General features: G+C 43.4%; 2 protein-coding genes across 5 annotated transcripts in view; one reads left to right on the top strand and one right to left on the bottom strand.

The window, feature by feature from the left end:
- lef1 (lymphoid enhancer-binding factor 1) overlaps window positions 1-16043 on the top strand; it is a 43167-nt gene extending 27124 nt beyond the window's left edge. Inside the window, exons 4-11 of one of the 4 annotated variants that reach the window (XM_064335195.1) lie at window positions 46-178; window positions 3659-3749; window positions 5355-5474; window positions 6500-6662; window positions 7278-7385; window positions 8654-8693; window positions 9514-9554; window positions 14748-16043. In XM_064335195.1, the coding sequence (XP_064191265.1) occupies window positions 46-178; window positions 3659-3749; window positions 5355-5474; window positions 6500-6662; window positions 7278-7385; window positions 8654-8693; window positions 9514-9548 (690 nt within the window). In that variant the 3' untranslated portion in view covers window positions 9549-9554; window positions 14748-16043. Of the gene's footprint in view, window positions 1-45; window positions 179-3658; window positions 3750-5354; window positions 5475-6499; window positions 6663-7277; window positions 7386-8644; window positions 8694-9513; window positions 9555-14747 lie in introns of all 4 variants that reach the window. The other 3 variants (XM_064335194.1, XM_064335193.1, XM_064335196.1) reach the window with 3 other exon arrangements.
- Window positions 16044-17892: 1849 nt separating this feature from the next.
- Window positions 17893-21992, bottom strand: hadh (hydroxyacyl-CoA dehydrogenase). The gene is made up of 8 exons (XM_064335191.1): window positions 21772-21992; window positions 20824-20952; window positions 20417-20574; window positions 19847-19973; window positions 19454-19543; window positions 19257-19329; window positions 18876-18992; window positions 17893-18248 (listed from the first exon to the last, which is right to left on the bottom strand). The coding sequence occupies exons 1-8, from the start codon at window positions 21886-21888 to the stop codon at window positions 18130-18132; spliced, it is 930 nt and encodes a 309-aa protein (XP_064191261.1). The 5' UTR covers window positions 21889-21992; the 3' UTR covers window positions 17893-18129.
- Between the last annotated feature and the right edge of the window lie 14 nt (window positions 21993-22006).

The raw sequence follows: 22006 nt of genomic DNA, 5'->3' as shown, positions 1-22006 counted from the left end.
AGTGTTCAATTTTTGACAACGTTCCTTTCCTTCTGTGTTCTGCAGTCCAACAAGGTTCCCGTGGTCCAGCCGTCCCATGCAGTCCACCCCCTGACCCCTCTGATCACATACAGCGATGAACACTTTGCCCCCGGGCCCCATTCAGGACACCACCCCCCAGAGATGAACTCCAAACAAGGTAAACTCTCCTGTGCCTCTGCTGGCCCGACCAATGAACTTCAGCTGCGAGGACAGGGTTGGGTAAATCCCATTTGTGGGGAGGGGAGAGACTAAACCCTAGCTGTGGGGACACCATAGGGTAAATTACAGTGAATATCAGCTGTGGGGACTGGGTTGAGTAAACACCAGGTGTAAACACACAGTGAACCTCAGCTGTGCGTGCAGGTCCTGGTGAACCTCGGCTGCCAGTGTGAAGGACTGGTAATATTCATTGTATTGAATTTATATTCATTGTCAAGCATCTCTCCCGTTGGATATGAAGGGCAGCTGACTGTTACTGGGCCGACGTGGGTCACTTTCATGTTAACAAAACTTAGTGCGCTTCACTGAGGAGAGTCTTGCAGAGGGAGAGTTGGAAGCGGGGAGTTTGCTCGGAATGGCTCAGAGAAGAGGAGGGTTAGGACAGTTGACATTTTCCACCGTGTCATTCCCCATGCCTCTGCGTAAAACACATTCCCCGATTTCAGTGTGTGTGGCTTTCTGCACTTGAGCAAACAATGCATGCCTTTTATTTCGTTTTTCTTTTCTAAGTAAATGTCAAGGTAAACTGACAGGCACTGGAAGCACACAAGGTGCGTTGGCGGGGCATTTCAGAGCAACTCCGGGTATTGTTTGGCAGACGTGCACACAGACACTCAGACAAATGCACACACACACACACATGCACAAATACACATACACAAGAGCACACACGCAGCTCCATATGAGCCTTTTCCTTTCTGACTGACATCAAGCACAGGAGCACTTAAATGCAGGAAAGACCTTACAGGATGTTATGTTGCAGTGAAGATGTGTGTGCATGTGTGTGTGTGTGTGTGTCTGTGTGTGTGTGCATGTGTGCCTGTGTGCGTGTGCGTGTGCGTGTGCGTGTGCGTGTGTGTGTGTGTGTGTGTGTGTGAGAGAGAGAGAGAGTGAGAGCGAGAGTCCATGTCTAACTGTAAAGGTAAATTAATCCCTTTGGGAGAAACTTTTACTTTAAGATATATTCTAATGGTTCTCTGTAGCCGTGGCAGTCTGCGATTTGGTAAGTATGTGAGTAGAGAGAAGTCAAGAGGGATCCCCCCCTCATTCGGAATCGATCAGCATCCTCGGGACCTTGGCTCCAGTCAGCTTTTTCAGCAAAGAGTGTATTTAAAATAAATCTTTCATTTGAATTAGCTGCAAATGAAGTCCCCTGGCGTTTAACTGCAAGAAGATGGGAACCCTGTAATGATGAAAATGAGACTGGTGGAAGCCTTTCCCATTCGTTCCCTCGCTCCCTTTTTTCTCATCTCTCAACCTTCTCTTTGGCTCTTCCAGCAAACATGGCCGCTGTCTACTTTTTATACATGTCCAAAAAGGTTTTGCTTTCGGCTCCAGCAAGAGAAGAATGATTAAATATTTTTAAGAACTTGTTTTAAAGATATCAACTGCTCCTGTTTAACCAGGCTATTGGCTGAGTGCACTCATTGCCCTGATTTACACTTTTGCTGCAGTGTTCCTCGTGGAAAAGCAAATTCGTTTCAGGAGCATCCTGTATTCCTCCAGGAAAGTGGCTGGTGGCTGGAGGTTCCTGCCTCGGTCTTGTAAAAAGTAGTAATTACGGGCCTTCGCTGCGAATGGCAGTGCAATTTTGAAATGCTCCCTGCTTTCCTCTCTTTTTCTTTCCTTCTGTCCTCTCTCCTCCCTCCCTCCATCTCTCTTTCTCAGCCCAGAACAGAGTACTGGGAAACCCAAGTTGGGGATTAGTGGCGGGAGGTTAGTGCTGCATGCTGGAACCCTGGGCTGCTACAGTGGCTTTGGAGATAAAAGCCCTTGGTGCGCCTCTCCGTGGGGGCAGGCTGTTTGACTCAACTTTGAAAAGAGGGGCAGAGAAAATCTTGAATCCAGTTGGGATTATGAGTCTGCATTAATCTTGAGGCGGTTGAGTTTTTCTTTTTTTTTTTTTCTTTTCTTAGAGCTGTTGGGCTCTGTAATGGGGATGCTAGTTTGATGAATCCATTCAGAGCAGGCCTTATTTTTGCCCGTTAAATGCTACAACAAGCAGAAAGCTCTTGACCTTGAAGCCCAGAGGAATGGCCTTGACGAAGAGCTTAGTGCAAACTGGAGTGACAGTCATGGGCCAAATGAATCATATCAAGCCCGAGCATTATGGTACCAAGAAACCAGCCTTAATTAACCAGTGATCGGCTTTGGTGGAGATTTTCCTCATGCTCTGTAGTCTGAGGGGAATCATCTGAAAGCAGGAGAGCTCTCATTTCCCTTCAGCCATTCTGAGTGCAGAAGGGCCTGTTCTTCTCTGTTCGACACAGCTAACTTATATTTGCGCTGGGCTTGCTTTCCACTTACTTGTTCCGGAACGGTGTTTTAAAAGTTTGTAACCCAAGCAGTCCAACTCCCACCATCTAGGTCACCTCCAACCTCCACCCGGCACCCACCCTCCAGTCAAGTTCTTGCTTCACCTCTAAACAGCAATGCAGCAACAAAAACGTTGCTGCTTATAATGAAAATGCATTTACATTGATAAAATATCAAAGTTTACTGCCATCATTATATTCCTGCTTCACAATCTAAAAAATTATTTTAGAAAAATTATTGTTTGTGTTTGTGCCTGTGATCTTGAATTGACCTACTTACTTTCCTCTTCTAAAATTCAGTGGTTAATTAGCAGATCTATTAAGTGGCTTGGGACCTGAAAATTCCTTGGGTGGGGGGTTAGTGTTAGTGGTTTTTTAACAATCTTGTTTGCCTTGTTAACAAAATGTGAGTCCTCTAATATAAGACAATCTGCTTAGCCATTGATTTAGCTTACCTGCTAGATACAGATATCAGGTGGGCTTTTCTTCACAAAGCAGAATTTAACGCTTTGGCCAGTGCCAGTTTCCTCACCGGTAAAAAAAAAAAAAAACCTGAAAAATAGTTTTATTACTGCGTTAGTGTTTATTTATTTATTTATTTATTTATTTATATATAAAATAAAAAAGCACATTCTTATCTGAACACATACTTCCCAATCATAGGCACCCTTAGGGAAGCTCTCTGAAGCAGGTGCAAGAAGTCTCTGATTCAGCTATGTACATTTCCTTGAGTAGACTATTTCTTCAGCACCACTGAAATCATGCTCAGCCTAAGTTGTTACTGTGTCTTGCTAGCTAGCTGATTAGAATACACTCCTTTACATGGGTGGGCTGGAGTGTAATGGGTGGTTCACTCAACTGTTTTTGTGGTTATTATTTGTAATTGCATTATACTAAAAGTGTATAGATCATAATAAATAACTGAGGAATGTGTAATGAAACTAACAGACACTATGTGGTTCCTGGACTATGTGGTGTTGAGACCCATAAAAAGGGATAGTACATCTTCATCTATCCTGGTACATCTACTGCTCACTTGCATTGAATATGTTCAGATAAAGGTGGGGTTTTGAGGTGTCTAAGGGGCTTGTGTCTTTCTCCAGGAATGCACAGGCATCACCCCGGCCCTGACATGCCCAATTTCTACCCCCTCTCTCCTGGCGGAGTGGGCCAGATCACCCCACCACTGGGATGGTAAGTCTTTGGGGTCAACCCCCCCCCCCCCCCCCTCAGCTTTTAAATGGGTGCCTCATTCTGTTGAGCAATGTAAGCGGCATCATGGAGAATTTTCAAGCAGAACATTTTCTCAGATGAGGAACACTGCATATTAAAAGGCGAAGGTTCCAGCGCCTGACTTCACTGACTTGAGATTGTTAACCACATGTCAAGCAGACCACCCTCCCCCCTCCCCCAGAGTTAAGACCGTGCCTTTTCAACTCGATTTTTCAAAGGGCCCAGTAGAATTTCTCCTTCCAAAAAAAAAAACCTCCCTTTCTGTTTTTTTCCGCGCAATAGAAACATGGTCTTATTGAAGATTTTCACGACTGGCATTCCACACAGAATGGGACAGGCAGAATCCAGTCGGGGAGGGGGGATGGATGAGGAGAGGGAGGAGGCAGGCTGGTATTTATCACCCCCCCACCCCTATTTCTCCGGGCCCACAGGGCCTGCCTGGGTACCCCATCTTGGGAGGATTTAGGGATCACTGCTCAGTCTCTCGCCCAGTCGGCCACCCTGCAGCCAGGTAGGTGGGCTGGTTCAGCTGGGTGGGGGAGCTGGCTGCCCCACCCTACTCCCAATCCCACCCACTCCCACTAGACTGCTTCCTCCCCCAGCGCTTGTATTTGCCTTTAGGGTAGCTTTAGCAGAACCCAAATCTGCTCACTGTATCTCAAGCTCACTTGGTGATTTTGGGGTCTGAGGATGTGTGGGTGCTTACCTGAGACTGTCTTCGCTATAAACTCATTTTAAAATTGTACAGCGCTGTCATTGGCTATATTAAATTGTCACGGCTTTCCCGGCAAGTTGCCTTGCTTCAGCCTAGTGCACACATTTGAATTTTAGCTGCAGTTAAACTGTTTCTACCAGCCATTCACATCAGATTGTTGTTGCAAGCTTGTTCACTACAAACACACTGAGATTTCATTTGATACAACATAGTATACCAGGTGGCAATGCAATGCAGATTTTAAAAACTGTATTCAAAATGCATTTTTGTACGAAGAATGTCTTACAGAGGACAGCAGAAGTAGAAATGGTGCTCTCATTGTAGTCTGCCCCACTTCTGGGTTTTGTGGAGCAGGTTAGTGTACTGCATGGAAGCAGCCTGCTGGTGGTAAAGTAAGCCACAGTTTCAAACTTGTGGTTTTGGGAGTGCTATTTCTGTCCCTTTCCATGGATAGAGGGATTTCTTTCCCCTCGCTTGTAATACTTAAGAAAACAGGAGTTCATTCAGCTTTTTTGTTTTTATTCCATACCAAGAAATGTATTTTATTTCCACAAGAACTCTTCAAAGTACATGATGTGAAAAAACGGTAGCTTAATAGTACAGTAGTTTAACCATTTAAAAAAGTTCTTCCAAGCCATTCTGCTCACTCCCGGCGCTGGAAAGTGTTTGAGTGGATTTTCAGTCTTTTCTCTCCTTCTTGTTGAGCTCATTACACACGAGTAGCTCCCTTGGAGTTTTCTGCATTGTCTGAAATTGCTTTTGTTTTTTCATCAAGAGACCTTGTGAGATGGTCTATAAATATCTCTTTCTCTCTCCTTTTCCCCACACCCTTTTCCTCTCTTCCCTCTCAGGTTTCCTCATCACATGATGCCCGGCCCCCCAGGTCCCCATGCCACGGGCATTCCCCACCCTGCCATCGTCAACCCCCAGGTGAAGCAGGAACCCAACCACGACAGTGACCTCATGCACATGTGAGTTACCCCTCACTGTGATGTCATTGTCTACAGGACAACTCATAGTTTTTTGTTTTTTTTTCTCGGGCATATCTTTGTGTTTTTTATATGCTCAATGTATGAATTATTGAGGAGCACTGACAATTAGCCCTGAAATGTTTGACATAATGTTTATATTTACCTTTGTTATGAATGACTCTCAACATCTGCTTATGTGTCCACGCAGTATGCAATTTTATTCTGTCTTTTCTTGAACATTTGTATTTCAGTAACACATACATTATCTGGCTGTAGAGATTTAGTTGATTACTTTCATATACGCACACACTCACCTACACACACACACACACACACACACACACGCACACGCACACACACACACACACACACACACACAAAACAGACACATCAAATGTACAGACGAGTACCCCAAATTACCCTGAGCTCAGTCACCCCAATCACCATCTCTTCCCTGTATGCATAATTGTATGCAAACTTTTATATATTTGAGAATGAGTGTGTGAAAGCAAGACTAAGGCCCAGCAGATTGCAGAACCTGCACTTTCCTTACCACGATAGAAGCGGGAGATAAGGCCTACTGCTCCACACAGCCGATAACAGGCTGCGCTTCATTTACCCACAGGCAGCAATCAAAGCTGTCCCAGAGATAGGGGCGGAGAGAGGCCTTCTCTCACCAAGGGCAGTTAAAACCAGCGAGCAACTGGCAGCGTGACTGGGAAAAGCTTGGCTTGCCATTACCGCTAAAGTAATCTCTCTGCATGAAGGCACACAACTGCACGCAATTAAAGGGTGACACATGGCTAGCTAGCGCCGCAGCGCTCTCACGCACTGGCAAAGAGGAAGCCGGGCCCGTTCTCACACACGGCCCAGAATTACTGTCGCCACGGCTGCACCACCCCCCTCACATCCACCCCCCTAGCCCCACACGCCCACAATAGCCATTGTTAGCCATGGTGATTATTTATTTTTTTTACACTTTCTGGGGTTTTTTTTTTGTCCTCTCCCCTCATGTGTTTGTGTAGGAAACCCCAGCACGAACAGAGAAAAGAGCAGGAGCCCAAAAGACCTCACATCAAGAAGCCTCTCAACGCTTTCATGTTGTACATGAAAGAGATGCGGGCCAACGTGGTGGCCGAGTGCACGCTGAAGGAGAGCGCCGCCATCAACCAGATACTGGGAAGGAGGGTGGGTGGATCCTCCGCCATTCTGGCTCCCCGGAGCCGCCGGCCTGGGCCTCATCAGCGGCTCCGCGGGGGGACCGGCAGGCGGGATTAGCCGCAACCGTTTTCTCTGCCTCAAACTATTAGGCGCGCGCACTGGTCGACAAACGGACGTTTAAGCGAAATTAGCTTAAAGACTTCCTGGATAATGGCGGGTTTGAGATGACAAAACATATTCTTTTTGTGAATTTAAAAGAAAACCACTAAACATGTTTAATGCTTTAAGTGAAGCTTTGGTGGGTCGGGCTGGGAGCCACAGCAAAGCACAATTTGCGGCTACGCAGAGTAATTGCTCGCTGACATCGTTCTTTCGTTTTTTTTTGGTTTTTTTTTTGTTTAATCGCTCAGTTAAATTGGAACCAGTGTTTTGATATGAAATCAAAGTTTTCCCTGCATTTGTTAATCTCTTCATCATGTCCCCCTTTTTTTTAAAACAAATCATTTAGAAGTTAAAAAGGATTTTTTTCCCCCCACCAAAATACTGGCACGTGTCTCTTTGGAGGGAACTTGAAAGTGCATGCCAGTAATTGACTTCTTTCTTTTTCCTCCCCCCTCTCCCAATCTCTCTTGTACGGAACAGTGGCACGCTTTATCTCGCGAAGAGCAGGCCAAGTATTATGAATTAGCCCGCAAGGAAAGGCAGCTTCACATGCAGCTTTATCCTGGCTGGTCCGCCAGAGACAATTATGTAAGTATGAACAGAACAGTCCGGCAGCTGAGAGGTGTGTGAACTGTGAGCGCGTGCAGAAACGTTAGCCCCGCCGATAAGAGCGTGCACGATTTTGAATTTGAGAGGAGAGAGCTATTCGTATTCTGAATGCTATGTGTGTGTGTGTGTGTGTGTTTGGGAGAGTATGTGGGAGTGATTGACGTTATTAAAAGTGTGGCTCCAGCACTCACATTCACTATTCCATCGGAGGGCGTGGTTTGTGGTGTTTATCTGCCTCTTCTTGGACACCCCTGGAATCTCCTGACTGGCACCTATGTTCAAATTTTACCTCACCGAATGAAGCGAAGGAAAATGATCAACTATTGCACTTCCCATATTTCCGTCACAGGATATGCTTTTGCAAGTACTTAATAAAACAATCATGTGGAAACACAAAAACAATATTTCACTTTGATATATATTTCAATATTTTGCGCCACGTACAGATCAGCCAAAAATGAACTCAGAGAAGCAGCTTATTTTATTGAAAGTGATTGCCTAGCAACAGAAACGGACAGTATTGGTGCTGCTCTCCAAGCAGACTGCACGGATCGCTGCTGCTTTATACACAGTACAAACCTGCCGCTCATGCTGTCTGACGAGTACCACAACCGCAACGCGGATTAACTCCAGAATAAGTGGATTATCAGAATTTGCAGCAGGAGACCAAACCGTGCCTCATATTTTACTAAACGTGACTTTGTGTACTCCTATCTACACCTATAGTTATTCCCTGTGGATTGCGGTAAGCTGTAAATCCAGAATAAATTAGATGGCTTGCTAGACCCATTTTGGGAGTCTTCATGGAAATTAAGTTAAGACCAGCGTTCCTGTCCTTTTTGTTATGATCATTAATATTGGCAATCATAGTTGCATAGTTTTGTTCAGTGTATCAGTTGCATAGGGTGTTAAATAGGTCAAATCTGATGTTAGCATAGAGCGCTGAAGGTAAAAAAGCTGAAGCGTTGAAGGCATTCGTCTCATAATCACTGACCCAAGATCAGCTAATCCAATGCTAATCATAGCAACAATTATTTGAATTGCACGGATTCAGAGTCAGCACACAAGGGTTGTTGTCTCCATACTCTTTCCAATTAAGTCAGTAGTCAAAATGCAAAGGTGTCAGTGCCCAGGGTGTCCAGCAGGGTAAGCAAGTAAACATGGCAAACGGCAGGAAGTGGTCTAGTGAATGTGAGTGCTGGAGCCACACTTTAAGCGTTCACCTGGATATTTTATAGGGAAAGAAGAAGAAGCGGAAGAGGGAGAAGATCCAGGAGGCGGCCACAGGTGACTGCTATTACTTTTCCCCTTTCTAAACCTCAAAAGTCCCAGCAAGCCAGCACCTATCAAACCACCATTGGTAACAGCTGTCGGTGCACCAGTGTTTACCAAAAAGTGGCATTAAGTTCACTGCTCGAGCAGCGGCAAGACCAGTCAACAACTCCTTTGTCTTCACTAAACAGTTCCAAACATCCTCATTATGACCTTGATGGCTAACCGCCATATTTGCAAAATGCTCAGTGTGTCGACAGATGTGCCGACAGTGGGCCGATGTGTGCTTGCAGGCTGGGCCGTTAGCTCAAGTGGTGAGCTAACAGTGAGCTAATGCTGTGCATTGCAGCACTGCCATGTTAGTGTGTTGCCTTGCCATTTTTGGGGGGGTGCAGAAGAAGCAGTGTCCAGTATAAGAACTGCATGGATGTGGCCTATAGATTTCACTGTGCTGCTGGGTCCTGCCAGGAGTGTACCACCCTGCTACTACCACCCTGGTCCATTTTTAGTGCACTGCCCTCCCCCATCTCCCCCCTCTGTGCCACAGCACTGACTTCAAGATCAGTCTGTGAACAGTCCAGTCTGCTGCTACAGGCCTCACACCGTATTCATCCAAAATCTCGACCGATGCCCTCTGGCCACCACACGGAAGTGTGTATTCTGTTTGCTCTGAGCCCTGTAGCTCTGTGGTGTGACTTTAGCCTAGCGTCATGTGTTAACGTGTTGACTGTCACTGGGAACATCCCGGCTCCTCTTCTCTGCACAGTAGGCCTTGCAGAACATGTACTGTACTTGTTTGAAAGGCAGCAGATGTTAAAGATCCACTTTTCTGCAGGTACCGGACAGAGAATGAAAACAGCGTACATCTGAACAGTGGTAAGAGAAGCAACGTCAATTACCTTTCACTCTGCTTTAGATTAATAACCTAAACAAATTGATGCGTTGTTCAAAATGCTAAATGTGACAAATGTACATTTCCAGACTAATCCTAAATGCCCACCTTAAAATCCATCCTATTGAAATGTGTGGTAAGTCAATATTAGGACGGCAAATGTCAATGGTTTCAGTGGGCTATGTAATAATTGGCCTGGCTGTATGTCTGAAGAACTAAATATGTAATGACTACGTTTTATCCGCTAAGTGGACTGATTTATCTCAGGGTAAGTACTGTAGAGAGATGTTCAGTTAATGCCCTTGTGATGGCTTTGCATGGCTGGAAATTGCCATTGATGTGGGTGAAGGATTGTCTTTGTTTGGTCTGTGGTTAAGCACTAAATTAATAATCAGAGAACCTTAATTATGGGGTTATGATTGTCATCATAAAATAATATAAACTGCACACTAATAAAATGAGATTCAAATACTTTTCATATCTTAGAAACAAAACAATTGGTATATAGGCAGTTTAGAGATTTTAGTGACATGCACACTGTGTCACAGTATATCAGATTAAGTGTGATGATGTGCAAAAATCCATGGTCCAGAACTGTAATTCCAGCTGTGAAAACCAAGGATACCGTTATTATAATCGTTTTCCTGAGGAAAGGTGTGTACCTCCATGTTTTGGTGATTTTGACTAGTTTTATTCTCTTGTGTAAGAAATCTGTCCTTTCTAGGAGAGCTGGAAGCCCCTTAGAATTGATCTGTATAAACTGAAATCGCTGCCAGTCCAAACTGTGTAGCTCAATGCCAGCAAAACGCTTCTTGTAAATGATTATTTCCTAAAAAACCCATCAAGTTATTGGGCAGAGTAGATTTGCTCCAGAGTAGATTAACTCTAAATGTGAATCAGGGAGCCACCAAGATTAGTGTTTTTTTTTCCTTTTTTTTTCTCCTACATTGGCGTTAGTTGATTAAAGTGAAGTAAATAGCTGAGCATCAAGATTCTGCATAATTGGCCGGGTTAGCCAGGGGCTTTTTTATGCATTCCGTTCCATTTCCCTCTCCTGCTAAAGTCGCACCAACGAGACACGTCTGCTTCTTTAATTAAATCAAGGGAGCTAGAGGATGGCTGGAGGCTTTATTGATAGATGGCCTAGTGACTCCTTCTGAACCTAAATTGGAACAGTTGCAGTTTTTAGATTCTGTTTTTTTTTTTTTAAATAAGAAAGCTCAACTCAAAGCACCCCAGCTCTGATCCAATAATTAGCAATACCTCGTCGAGTCTTGAGAGAGGACCTAGCTGATTCATTGTGACAACCTTAAACTCATATGCATAATGCCAAGAATGCTGGAGCAATTCAAAAGCTCTCAATTTATGCATATCCTATGAGCTGGATTGAGGTTAGTTTAGCTGAGGCTCCAGAAAACCTCCCTAAATGAACTTTTTTTGTCTCTTTGTCCTCCTTCATTCTAAGGTCTGTGGCATAGTCATTGTGATGGTGCGTATCCATGTTAATACAATTCATATAGTTTTTAAAAAATGAGACTCCTCCCAGGGTTACAATAAACTTGACACAGGACATTAAATGAGTGAGCGTTAGTTGGACAAAAATTTCCAGCAGTGCATTATGTTTTGATGTGTGATCACGCCAGATTTCTTTTTACATTGGTTGTGATTGAATCTGTCTACTGCTTTTTAAGTGAGGGAATTCTGATAGATGGGACGAAGATGAAGTCATGTTTCATGAACAAGAAATAATAAAGCATTTTGCCTTTATTGATTCGAAAACATTTAAATGTCATCATTTCTTCCTCTGCCATATCAGAGAGTTAATGAGGTAGAATTGTTTTTTTGGTTTCACATTGGTTTAAAGCTATTAATCTGAAGGTACATTGTTTGAGGGGTAAATCTGTTCTTTGGAGCTTCTCTATGTTGGCATGCCCCTCATGTTGTTATATTTGTATATTAAGGCTTGTTTTTGGTACACGTCTGTTTTCTAGCTCTCTTTCTAGCTGGCTGTAGCCATATGTAACAGGCTGTTAATTCTTTGTGTCATCTGTGTCAATTGACTTATTGGAGGGTTATGAATTTAATATTGGCACCCGTTTTTAAAGAGTATGGAGCCACCCTTAGCGCTGAATTTTACAGATCTTACCTTCTTAAGACAAACCTGGCAATCTTATTTCTCTGACCTCTCATTTGCTCCAGTTTCACCTCATCTGGCCCCAGCACCTATATGCCATGCGCAGAGATATCGTAGCTGCAAGCCAACTGTGGTCGTATCTCCTACTTGAATTCTGTGGGGTTTATTGCGCTGTGGCTGAATCCAGCTGTGCTGTGAAGTGGACTGTCTGCACTGGTAGCGATTGGTACAGCCCCTGGGTGTGTGTGTGTGCTGTCGCCCCTCCACCACCCGCTTCCCCCACCGCCCACGCCAGCGGCTCCACAAGCCGTGAGCATCAGGTTGTGGATTGACCCCATGGCACCCCGCTGTTATTGCTGTCCATGGATGAAAAGGGCCGAGGTGAAGGAGGGCAGAGGGAGAGGAAAAGAGGAGAGGGGAGGGAGAAGGAAAGAGAGTAGAGGGAGAGGAAAAGGGAAAGAGAAGGGAGGAGAAAACGCAAGCAGTGCTCTGCTCTGGCGATTGTAGCTTATTTCCAGAACAAATCTGTCTCCTATTGTAAAAGTGGGCAGTGCTTCCACTCCGTGCCCGGGTCCACGCCCCCCTCCCCTCCCCTCCCCTCCCCTCCCCCTCCCGCCCCCCTTGCGGGTCCCGGCCTGGGCCTTTGAAGCCGGGGCGCAGAAGAGAGAGCCGCCGCGGCGCTCTTTGATTGTGCGGCTGTGGGCTGGGAGCTCGGGCTGTGCAGGGACACGCCGTGCCTGGCCTCGCCACCCCGCCCCACTCCACCCCCCTCACCCCCCACCCAGAGGGACCTCAGATGTGGGCAATCCCCTGCCTCCCCGGCGCATGCCTGTGGTTAGGGGGGGGGGACGGATCCTCGCTCGCGAGGCGTCGCCGCTCCTCAGACTCAGCCCCGGATTACTGCTTTCCTTTCAACACCCCCCCCGCCCTCCTCCTCCTCCCCCTCATCCCATTACAGTCTGCTAGAGTTTCCAAGGCCCCGAGACCTGGATCCATGTGACTTTTGTTCTAGGAGTTAAGGTATCGAGACATAGTGGCTCAGGGTTTCCCCTTCAGTGTTTGTGTCTTCAGGCTGTAATTAACTGTCTGAGATAATTAAAAGATCTTGTTTTAAAACATCAACTTCCAGGTGCACTTTTATCATTCCATTTATTTGCTCTCTGTCTCTCCTGGTTCAGAACAGATTATATTTTATTGAGAGTGCTCTATGCTTTCTATGAGGCGGATGATTAAAGAGGTATTCATAAATGTTCAGCATGAGGTTTAAGAGGTTACCAAATATCTGGGCTCTGTACATGCATATGAATGTCTGAATGTCATATCTGAGTGCTGTTTACTTCTTTCCTGACATTGAAGAATCTTGTAAAGATTTATCCCAGGAAGGTTTACCCTGCTTTGCGTTAGGAACATTTTCCGAATGGCTCAGAAATAATAAATATCACACTTGACATTCAGCACTTTGCATTCCTGTCGGGAATGAATGACCTGCTCATTTCACAGCTTTATTTTTGGTGGGTTTTTTTTTAAAAGAAATTACTCTGGAATGAAGAAAATGTGAACCATGATGACTGAGCATGAAAAGTGGAACAACATATAAATGCTGTGGTATTTCCTTTCTGGAAAGATCTGAGAAAATGTTTTTCCCTCCTTTTTTCCCCAAATCATAAATGGTGGTTCATCATAAATTCCATTACATGCTGAAACACCTAAAGGGCTACTCCCTTATTTTATTTATTTACAAAGCTTTTCTCGGCACATTTTAACCAAAGAGGAGACCAGAGCTTTTTTAAAAGACAGCAGAAAAGGAAAGAAAAGAAGAGAGAGAGGGGAGACAGGAGGCAGGGAGCGGTCTAGCTGGTTGATTCGCCGGTGGAGGTGAATCATGAGTTGGAGAGACATGGGGTGTGCCGGTTATCTTAACCCCCCCCCCCCCCTTGCGTGCGCGGGAGGACCATGCAGTGGAGCGTTCCACTTCCTGCGCGGGCAGCCGGCATTCCTGAGCGCTAATGGGGAGAAGCCCTCGGGCCCCGCCGTTAGCGTCGGGCAGGGTGAGAGAAGTCAGCCCCGACCTCCTTCCCGACAGGAAGTCCGGCCTGTTTCATCTGCGGCGGAGGGTCAGCATTCCCAGGAAGTGCCGCTCGAGGGGCGATCACCACGTGGGAAGAGAGGAGTACCACGGCTCAGGGTCAGCTCCCACTAGGAACGGTAGCCCTGGCGCTGGCCCCTTTCATCCAGACTGTGGGGGGGGGGGGCAGCAGAACGAACCAGCTGGTCTCTAAAAAACTCATGACCGACTCTTGAAACATGTGACCCCTGTGTCAGCGCAGGTTCTTCTGGGGTTGAATTGTAGTACTGCCACTTACAGTGTCAAATCAAAGCTGTTGTCCTGAAACAGACAGGCGTGGTCTTCACTTTTGACTTTGATCAAGTGTTTTCTTCAAGTTAAAGTCTAGCAGCTGAAAATGGTCAAGTTGAGTTCATATTGCATGTGTTATAGATAAGATCATTAAGTAAAACTGGCTTTTGGCTTTTGGATTGTCAGTACATTGGGGAAATGAATCAATGGGTTTTTTAATGGAAATTAACTGAACGTGGTTTGCTGTTAGTTGCTGTATTGTGAAAGTGCCAGGCACAAAGGCCCATATCAGTATGTGAATGCAAAAAGGGAGCCTGGGTGTGTCTCAGAACAGAATCCTGTCTGTGTCACACTGACCGTCTTCCCAGTCAGAAGAAAAGCAATGAGCACACACCCCCAAAAACCGCAACCGTTCCATCTGCCAGACCCTCCCTCCCTCCCTCCCCCTCCCCTTTCAAAACATCAGACATTAAAGGCAGGAAGGTTCTGAGGAAGAGGCCTGCCCCTCTGATTCTGATTGTGTGTGCTGCTATATTGGTGTCCTGGAGATATTTCATGCATTCCGTTGACATTTTGCTGCACAGTTGCAGAGAGGGTCATGGACAGTCATGAATTTGTTAACCCATCTATTTTAATATTTTATAATGTATTATATATGTTTATCTCGTATGTCTCTTTGTCCTGTAGGAGCAAAATGCTATGGTTTCCCATCACGCAAAGCGAAGGCAACCGCTACGGGCCCCCTTCCAGAGATGGAAGCCTGCTAGATCCCACACGACCACCAACCCGAGAGGACCCTCGCAATCGACGACACGTTCCTCCTGTGGCCGTCGCCCTGGACACCCCGCGCTAAACAAAGACAGTCACAGCTATAAAGACCCGTACTAGTGCACACACACGCACGAGCGAACACGTTCGCAGGAAATGCTTTGTTTTTTTCTCGCAGTCACTGGTCCTCATTGAGTACAGCCCCCGGAGTCTCTGTCCAGTCCGCAGGGCTGTTTGTGTGTTATTCTAAGTCATGTGACACCTCTGTCCTGTTGTTCGGTCCCACTGTGTCCCTCACGCCGCCCCGTCAGCCTCATTCCCTCTGGACTTTTGAAATCACGCCCAAGAAGCTCCGCCCATCTCGGTTTCAGCTCTCGAGACCGTCGTGGGGAACACGGGAATGTATGTACTCTCAAGGAGACCCAAAACCCAAAAATTACATTTTAAAAGTCCACATCGGTGCACAAAATGATCATTGCCAATGACAAGCTTTTATTTTAGGTTCAAACGTTTTAATGATTTTTTTTTTTTTGTATTTTTGAACTGTTTTTTTATTGTTTCATTGATGTATATTTTCAGTTGTTGTTTTTGTTGTTATTTTTTATTTTTATATCAGAATATTTTAAAATAAGCTTTGGAGAAAAGCTTTTCTTTTCGTTTTCCTGTCAAATTGAAGCATAATTGCAGAAATGAAAAAAGGGTCCTTTTGAAAACTATTTGTAACAAATAGTGACTTCTGAGTCTTCTGAATATATGTACAATAGAGTTCAGTATGTGTACTTTTAAAAAAATAATAAACATTTCAGAATATGTTGGTTACCTGTGTTTGTATTTTTGCAGGTGATGTTTGGACAAAGACAGGAAGTAGGTGTTCAGAAGCCTATATTTTGTTGTTATAAACTGAAAATGAAACAAATATATATAAATATATATTAACCCCAGCACTTGGCTGCCTTTATTTTATTGCAATGTACATCTTTTCTCTTTCTGGTAGTTAATAGTGTGGTCCTTTTGCCATGTTTATTCCATGCAAGCTTTTCTGTAATGTCTTACTGATTTAATTACTGATTAATGCATTTTTACCCTATGTCTTATTTTTGAATCTCTGTCACCTTGGTACAGCACTTTGCTCCCAAGTCGTCACATTTGATATGTGTTTAAACATGTTTTGTTTTGTTTTTTTAAGAAAAAATAAAAGAGGCAGCATTGACTTGAGTTATTTCTGAACTTCAAAATGTTTGTCATAAATCTATCACTTTTGCTTATAAGGGTTTAGTTTTTGTAATTTGTATTCCTCAGTTTTATTAAATATGCCCTGCCCCTCCAACCAACACACACTCACACATAATTAAATGTTCAGTATTATGACATCTTGTGCTCATCAATAGGGTCACACGTAGCACATTATTTTATGTGTCAACAGTGTCATCTAGTGGTAAAAAAAACCCAATACAGTTCATTGTCAAGAGCAGGCCATTCTGCTCCACACAGCCAGGAATTTTTACCAATATCCAATAGGGGGCCAAGCACTGAATCCTGATCTTGAACAAGCCGGAGGTCTATGCTTATTTCTTCTGGTAAACTATTCCATTAATTAGTATCATAATGTGAAAAAAAACTATCTAGTGTTGTTCTCAACAATGCCTTTCTTGCTCACCTGAGGGAGCTCATTATGTAAATTTTGGGTTGTCCAATTTTGTCAAAAGAATAAAATACTGTTTTCTTTACCTAACAGGATTTATAACCGATTACATTTTTGATTGTAGAAATATTTCACTCATTGTGCTACAGCTGATCGTTGGGGCATCATGCTGTTTAATGCTGCACCAGGTTTGAATTCAAAGCCTAGCGGTAAATTAATAGCACTTAAGTGCATTTGCTATGAAATTCATTTATAACTGTTAAAACAATTTACCTGAATAATTGAGTAAATAGCACACTTCACTAATATGAATGATATTAAGTATTAAGAACCCCTTCTTGTTTGAGCTCAGCCTACTTTTACTTCCAAAAAGAGCTCTTTTGGTTGTTTGCAGTACCCATAACAGATGATGCTGGGAGACGCTGACTATGAGAAGCTGGACTGGTCATTCAACCCAAAAGAGGAAAGTGTGCAGTACTACAGCAACTCCTGAAAGGTTCACACAATTATTGATTTAAATCCTTCCATACACATTACAGGAGTCTGACTGTCTTCAGAATTGGCAGGAGTCCAGCCATTGACTGGGAGTGACTACAGCCTCAGTTTTAAAAGGTGTGCTTAACCGAAATGGTCTAAACCAAGAATGGCACCGTTCTCTTTTGTAAATTCTAAGGCTATTGTTGCCTGGAATACATCTGAAGAGATCTACAGGATATGATAGGCTCAGTAACAAATTTATGCGTTTTATTGTGGATGGCATTTACAAGGAAATACATTAATATGCTTCCTTCATGAAGGAATGAGGAAAAGGGGGAAATGATTGCAAAGTAATTGTTTTGAATTTTGCGTAGTCATTTTGAAAGCACCCAAACCAAGTACAAAAATAAGCTGTGTGCACATGTGTGAAAGTGAAGCATAACCACAGCTGGTTATATTTGGCAATGTATTTGTATCAAAAAACCTGTTTGCCACTGCAGTCATTTTCACATCACACCCAGTTATAAAACGGTTGACAGTTAACTTTGAATGCACAAGCTTGGCATCGATTAACTTCAGAGATCATGCCAGTTCCCTCCTCCCACAAGTTATACATTTATTCCCTCTATCACACAACTGTCCGAACTCCACTGTCACAAAAGCAGCTTCTTTAAGTAATTCTTGAAATATATTTATGATAAGATTGACTGTGATACGGTACATTTAAAGTATCTTGGTATGTATACATTTACAATAAAAAAGCAACGCATTTGCAAAAACGTCCCACACCTGGGTAAATAAAAAAGTTCACATTTTGGTATTTTGACTCCCTCTTGTGTTATCATCATGTACTGTGCTCCTCTTCAAATTGTGGAGGATCACATTTTTCACTGTAGTCTGAGTGTATGCGTATCTGGACACATTACTAACAATAAGCAGTAGACATTTGACAAAAAAAATCCCTTTAATTTCATATTAAATTTCATGATAGAAAGACTCATTCTCATACATGTGTACCAAATGACAACAGTTACGTTGTTCAGGAAGGCACTCTGTGTTGCACCTGAATTTTCACTATTTCAACAATACAGCCTTTGACTTCCTTGGCCTCCAGCTGTGGGCTAGTGCAAATTTACCTCAGGCTGATCACTAATGCTCAGCAGCTGGTCGTGCCTTATAGTGTTACTTGTGCTTATAGAACCCTTCGCCGGTCTTCTTCCCGAACTTCCCCTCCTCCACCAGTTTGTTCAACATGGGGCTCGGACTGAACAGCGGGTTTTCAGGCTCCATAGCATGCCAGCCTGGAATGGAGACCACACCGCAGTAACATCAGTAAGAGGTAAAACTGGAATGAGGACAACATTCTTTCTCAGTCGATGATAACATCAACAAAAGCAGCCTTCAAATCTGAAAAAAAAAATCATTATGGGAAATCCCAAGACTCAATTTGCGCAATCCTTGCAAAATAAATCACTGAGCGTTCACAAAGTATATTTTAAGATAAATAGCTAAACACGGTTGCCACATACCAAAAATGCTAGCTAAGGCTCTGAACATTGCACTCTGATACTGATGCAATGCAATGTACAGGCAGGGTGGTTTACAGAAGGTGCCCCATATCAGACCCCCAAAAGAAAACAAGGTGATGACAAGGTGTGATAAAGAGACCGTGCTCAGTTGCAAAACATCCTACTGGATCAGCATTATGTAAACTTTTGGTTCTCCATAATACTTCTGTTGTTTGGCATAGCTGAGGGGGTTCTTACAACACAAATAGAATTGTATTTGGCAGTTTTATTTGCACCTTTTGCATTTAAGGTTAAACATAAGTATAAATACACTATTCACTATTATCACTATTCCTTTCAGGGAAAGGCAACAGTAACATCACATTCTTGTTGGTAATTACAATATCCACTACAACTCACCGTCAATGATGAATTTTGCAGTGTCCAGTCCAACGTAATCAAGGAGCTCAAACGGGCCCATGGGGTAGCCGGCACCAAGTTTCATGGCCACATCAATGTCTTCCTTTGACCCATGGCCTGAGTGAAGAAGAGATTCAGCAGGAAAATAATGTTTTTTTTTTTTTTTTTTTTCACTTGCACATTCAGGCCTTGTAGGTGTAGTGGTAAAAACACATTTCGCACTAACAGGCCAACTGCACCAACAGCAATAATGCTAAAAAGAATGTCATATTGACACAGGGACCAGATATATGCATGGAAACGTTCTGTGAAGAGGTGCTTTTTAATAAATGTGTTTTTATTAGAAAAAATACAAAAAGTACAATCAGCAGCCAAGTGTACCCCTCTCGTGTAGTCGGATCGCTTCCATCATGTAAGGCACCAGGAGGCGATTCACGATAAATCCAGGAGTGTCCTTCCAAAATACAAATGATCACATATAGCACACAGAGGTAAACACCCGTGCAGTTAATTGAATAAACATGACAAAAAGATAATGGTGTTTTAAGAACATATCTTAATTAAAAATATATACATACTTTGCAAGACACTGGATGTTTTCCCAAAGCTTTGCTGAAGTCAAGGAGAGCATCGAAGGTTGTCTGACTCGTCATCGGTGTTTGGACGACCTAAACAGAGCAAGCATCAATCTGCTTGCACTTAAAATAACATCAATATCTTTTGGTCACTGTAACAATCTGTGGGAAACACTTCACTCATCACGGGGGTTCATACATTCATGTGCAACTGGTCTGAACCCAAGTCTGTGAGAAAGCCTTGTCTGTGTAAACTTCTTCAATAGCGTTTTTATTTTATTTTTATCCTTGCTGGTGGCAAATATGAAAACTAAATTGGGTATTTTTTTAATAAAAAAATTTATTGAAAATCTTTTGAGATTTGCCTGTGTATATGTTCGAAAAGGTAAAACTCGCCTCCACCAGTTTCATCAAGGGAACAGGGTTGAAGAAGTGCAGACCTCCAAACCGGTCCAGCCTGGCTGTGGAGCTGGCAATGTCAGTGATGGGGAGAGATGAGGTATTGCTTGCAAATATAGTGTGCCTGACGAACAGCAGAAAATAAATGCAACAGCTGGTCAGAAACATAGTTTATACAACTATCATCTGAAATATAGTAAGGATTATGGGGATACAAGTCAAATATACCATGATTATCTTTCTGTCTCAGAAACATCTCATATAACATTTATCTTAGGTATTACTGTGATGTCAGGTGTCTGAAAAGTTACAGCTTACTGCATTCTACTCTAATGTTATGCATTACAGTAAGAAATATCACATACAAGTACAATCAAAGGTACTGAAGTATTACACAGGGTTCAGAAACCTCATGTAGCCTATATAACCATTATCTAAACCAATACTGTGTCATTAATTACTCTGAATAGTATGTGCATTGTACCATGATAATCACACACATTGCATGGGACTGCATGAACATTACGTGGAAGTTTCCAGAAAGATGAACAGAAAAAGGGGACTCACTCAGGGGCCACTTTGTCCAGACTACCAAAGAGGCCTTGCTTGACCTTGAGGTTCTCCACTATGGCCTCCAGCACCAGGTCAGTGCCAGGAACCACTGATGCGGCATCTGTGCTCGTCGTCACATTCTTCATCACCTTCTGAATGAACTCTTCTCCTGCCTGGAGCACCCAGAGAAGCACCGAGAGCAGACACCCATTCATTAATATCAAATTCAGAAATCCAAAAAGCCAAGAGCTAAAAGATAATCATGCACAATAAATAAATAAATAAATAAATAAATAAATAAATAAATAAATAAATAAATAGGGTCAGATGGTTGAGTACAGTAACAAGGAAGTAATATGGCATATCATTGCTGGTTATTACTGGGCCAAAGCTCTATGTTCATGTGCTCATGAGAAACTGACCTCTGGCTTGTCTGCAAACTTCTTCTTGGCGATTCTTTTCAAACTGCCCTCAATGCCTTTGGCGGACTTCTTCAAGATCTCTTCGGAAGTGTCCACCAACACCACCGAGTGGCCTGTGGCTGCAGCAACCTTACAAAGAAGGATGGCGTTCAATGTCAGATGTGTAACTTAATTGGAAACCCATTATCATCATCTTAGACTCAGAACTTTCAGTGTTCTTTCAAAGCACATGCAAAGCACATGTTTTTAAATAATTCACGGTCAATGTCATATTATCTTCATTCATAAAAGCGAACGCCACCAACTAATGAAAATAAGGTGACCTGTGCTCGTGCAGCAAAAATATACAAGGAAATTGAGCTTAGCAATGGCAGTGAGTTCAAGTCAAATGTCTACCAAAGCCCTGTGAGGACGCTTGCGAATAAATGCATGGATAAGGTTATATTCAGCAGTTATAATAATACGTATGATCAGACGTTAGATCAATTATAATCCATTCAAGAAATCACAGCTTCCAAATCTAAACTACGTCGACTAAAGGCTAACGTTGTCACTCAGTCTTACTAGACTAACGTTACTGATATTTAGCTAGCCAACTTGATATCTGAGCAAACGAAAACAATGAAGGAACATAATATGGAACACGAAAACAAAAGTTTGGAATCACATCTACCGAAACTGACTGATGACATAATCCGTAGACATGACAATATTTAGGCAGATCGTGACATTTAACTAGCTGGCTAGCCAGCTAACTACGTTTTCACTTAGCGACTGGCAAACTTGTGAACGAGCAAGCAAGCAAGCAAAGTAGCTAGCTAGCTAATACAGAGATCATGCAAGCCGGCCTTAAGACATGCTTGGGCTGCAGCCAGATGGTTTCTGATCGTTATTCTTATCAAGTGAGCTAACTAGATCTAGTGAAAAGTTAGCCAAATATGACTGTACCTGTGCAATGCCTGCGCCCATCTGTCCACCTCCAATGATCGTAACATGTTTAATCGCCGCATTCCGTACAGTGGTGGAGGAGATCGTTCTAATAAATCGATGTGTCACGAAAGCCATGATATACTGAGTGTAAACCTGCTGCAAACGGCACGGAAGACTGCTACACACACTACACGCCGTTTATTCTGCTCAAGAAGGTCACGGAACTCCTGGTCACGTGATCTCTAAATCCCAT

The sequence above is a fragment of the Anguilla rostrata genome, chromosome 5, assembly GCF_018555375.3.
Source record: "Anguilla rostrata isolate EN2019 chromosome 5, ASM1855537v3, whole genome shotgun sequence".
Lineage (NCBI taxonomy): Eukaryota > Metazoa > Chordata > Actinopteri > Anguilliformes > Anguillidae > Anguilla > Anguilla rostrata.
This window is presented reverse-complemented; position numbering and strand designations above follow the sequence as displayed.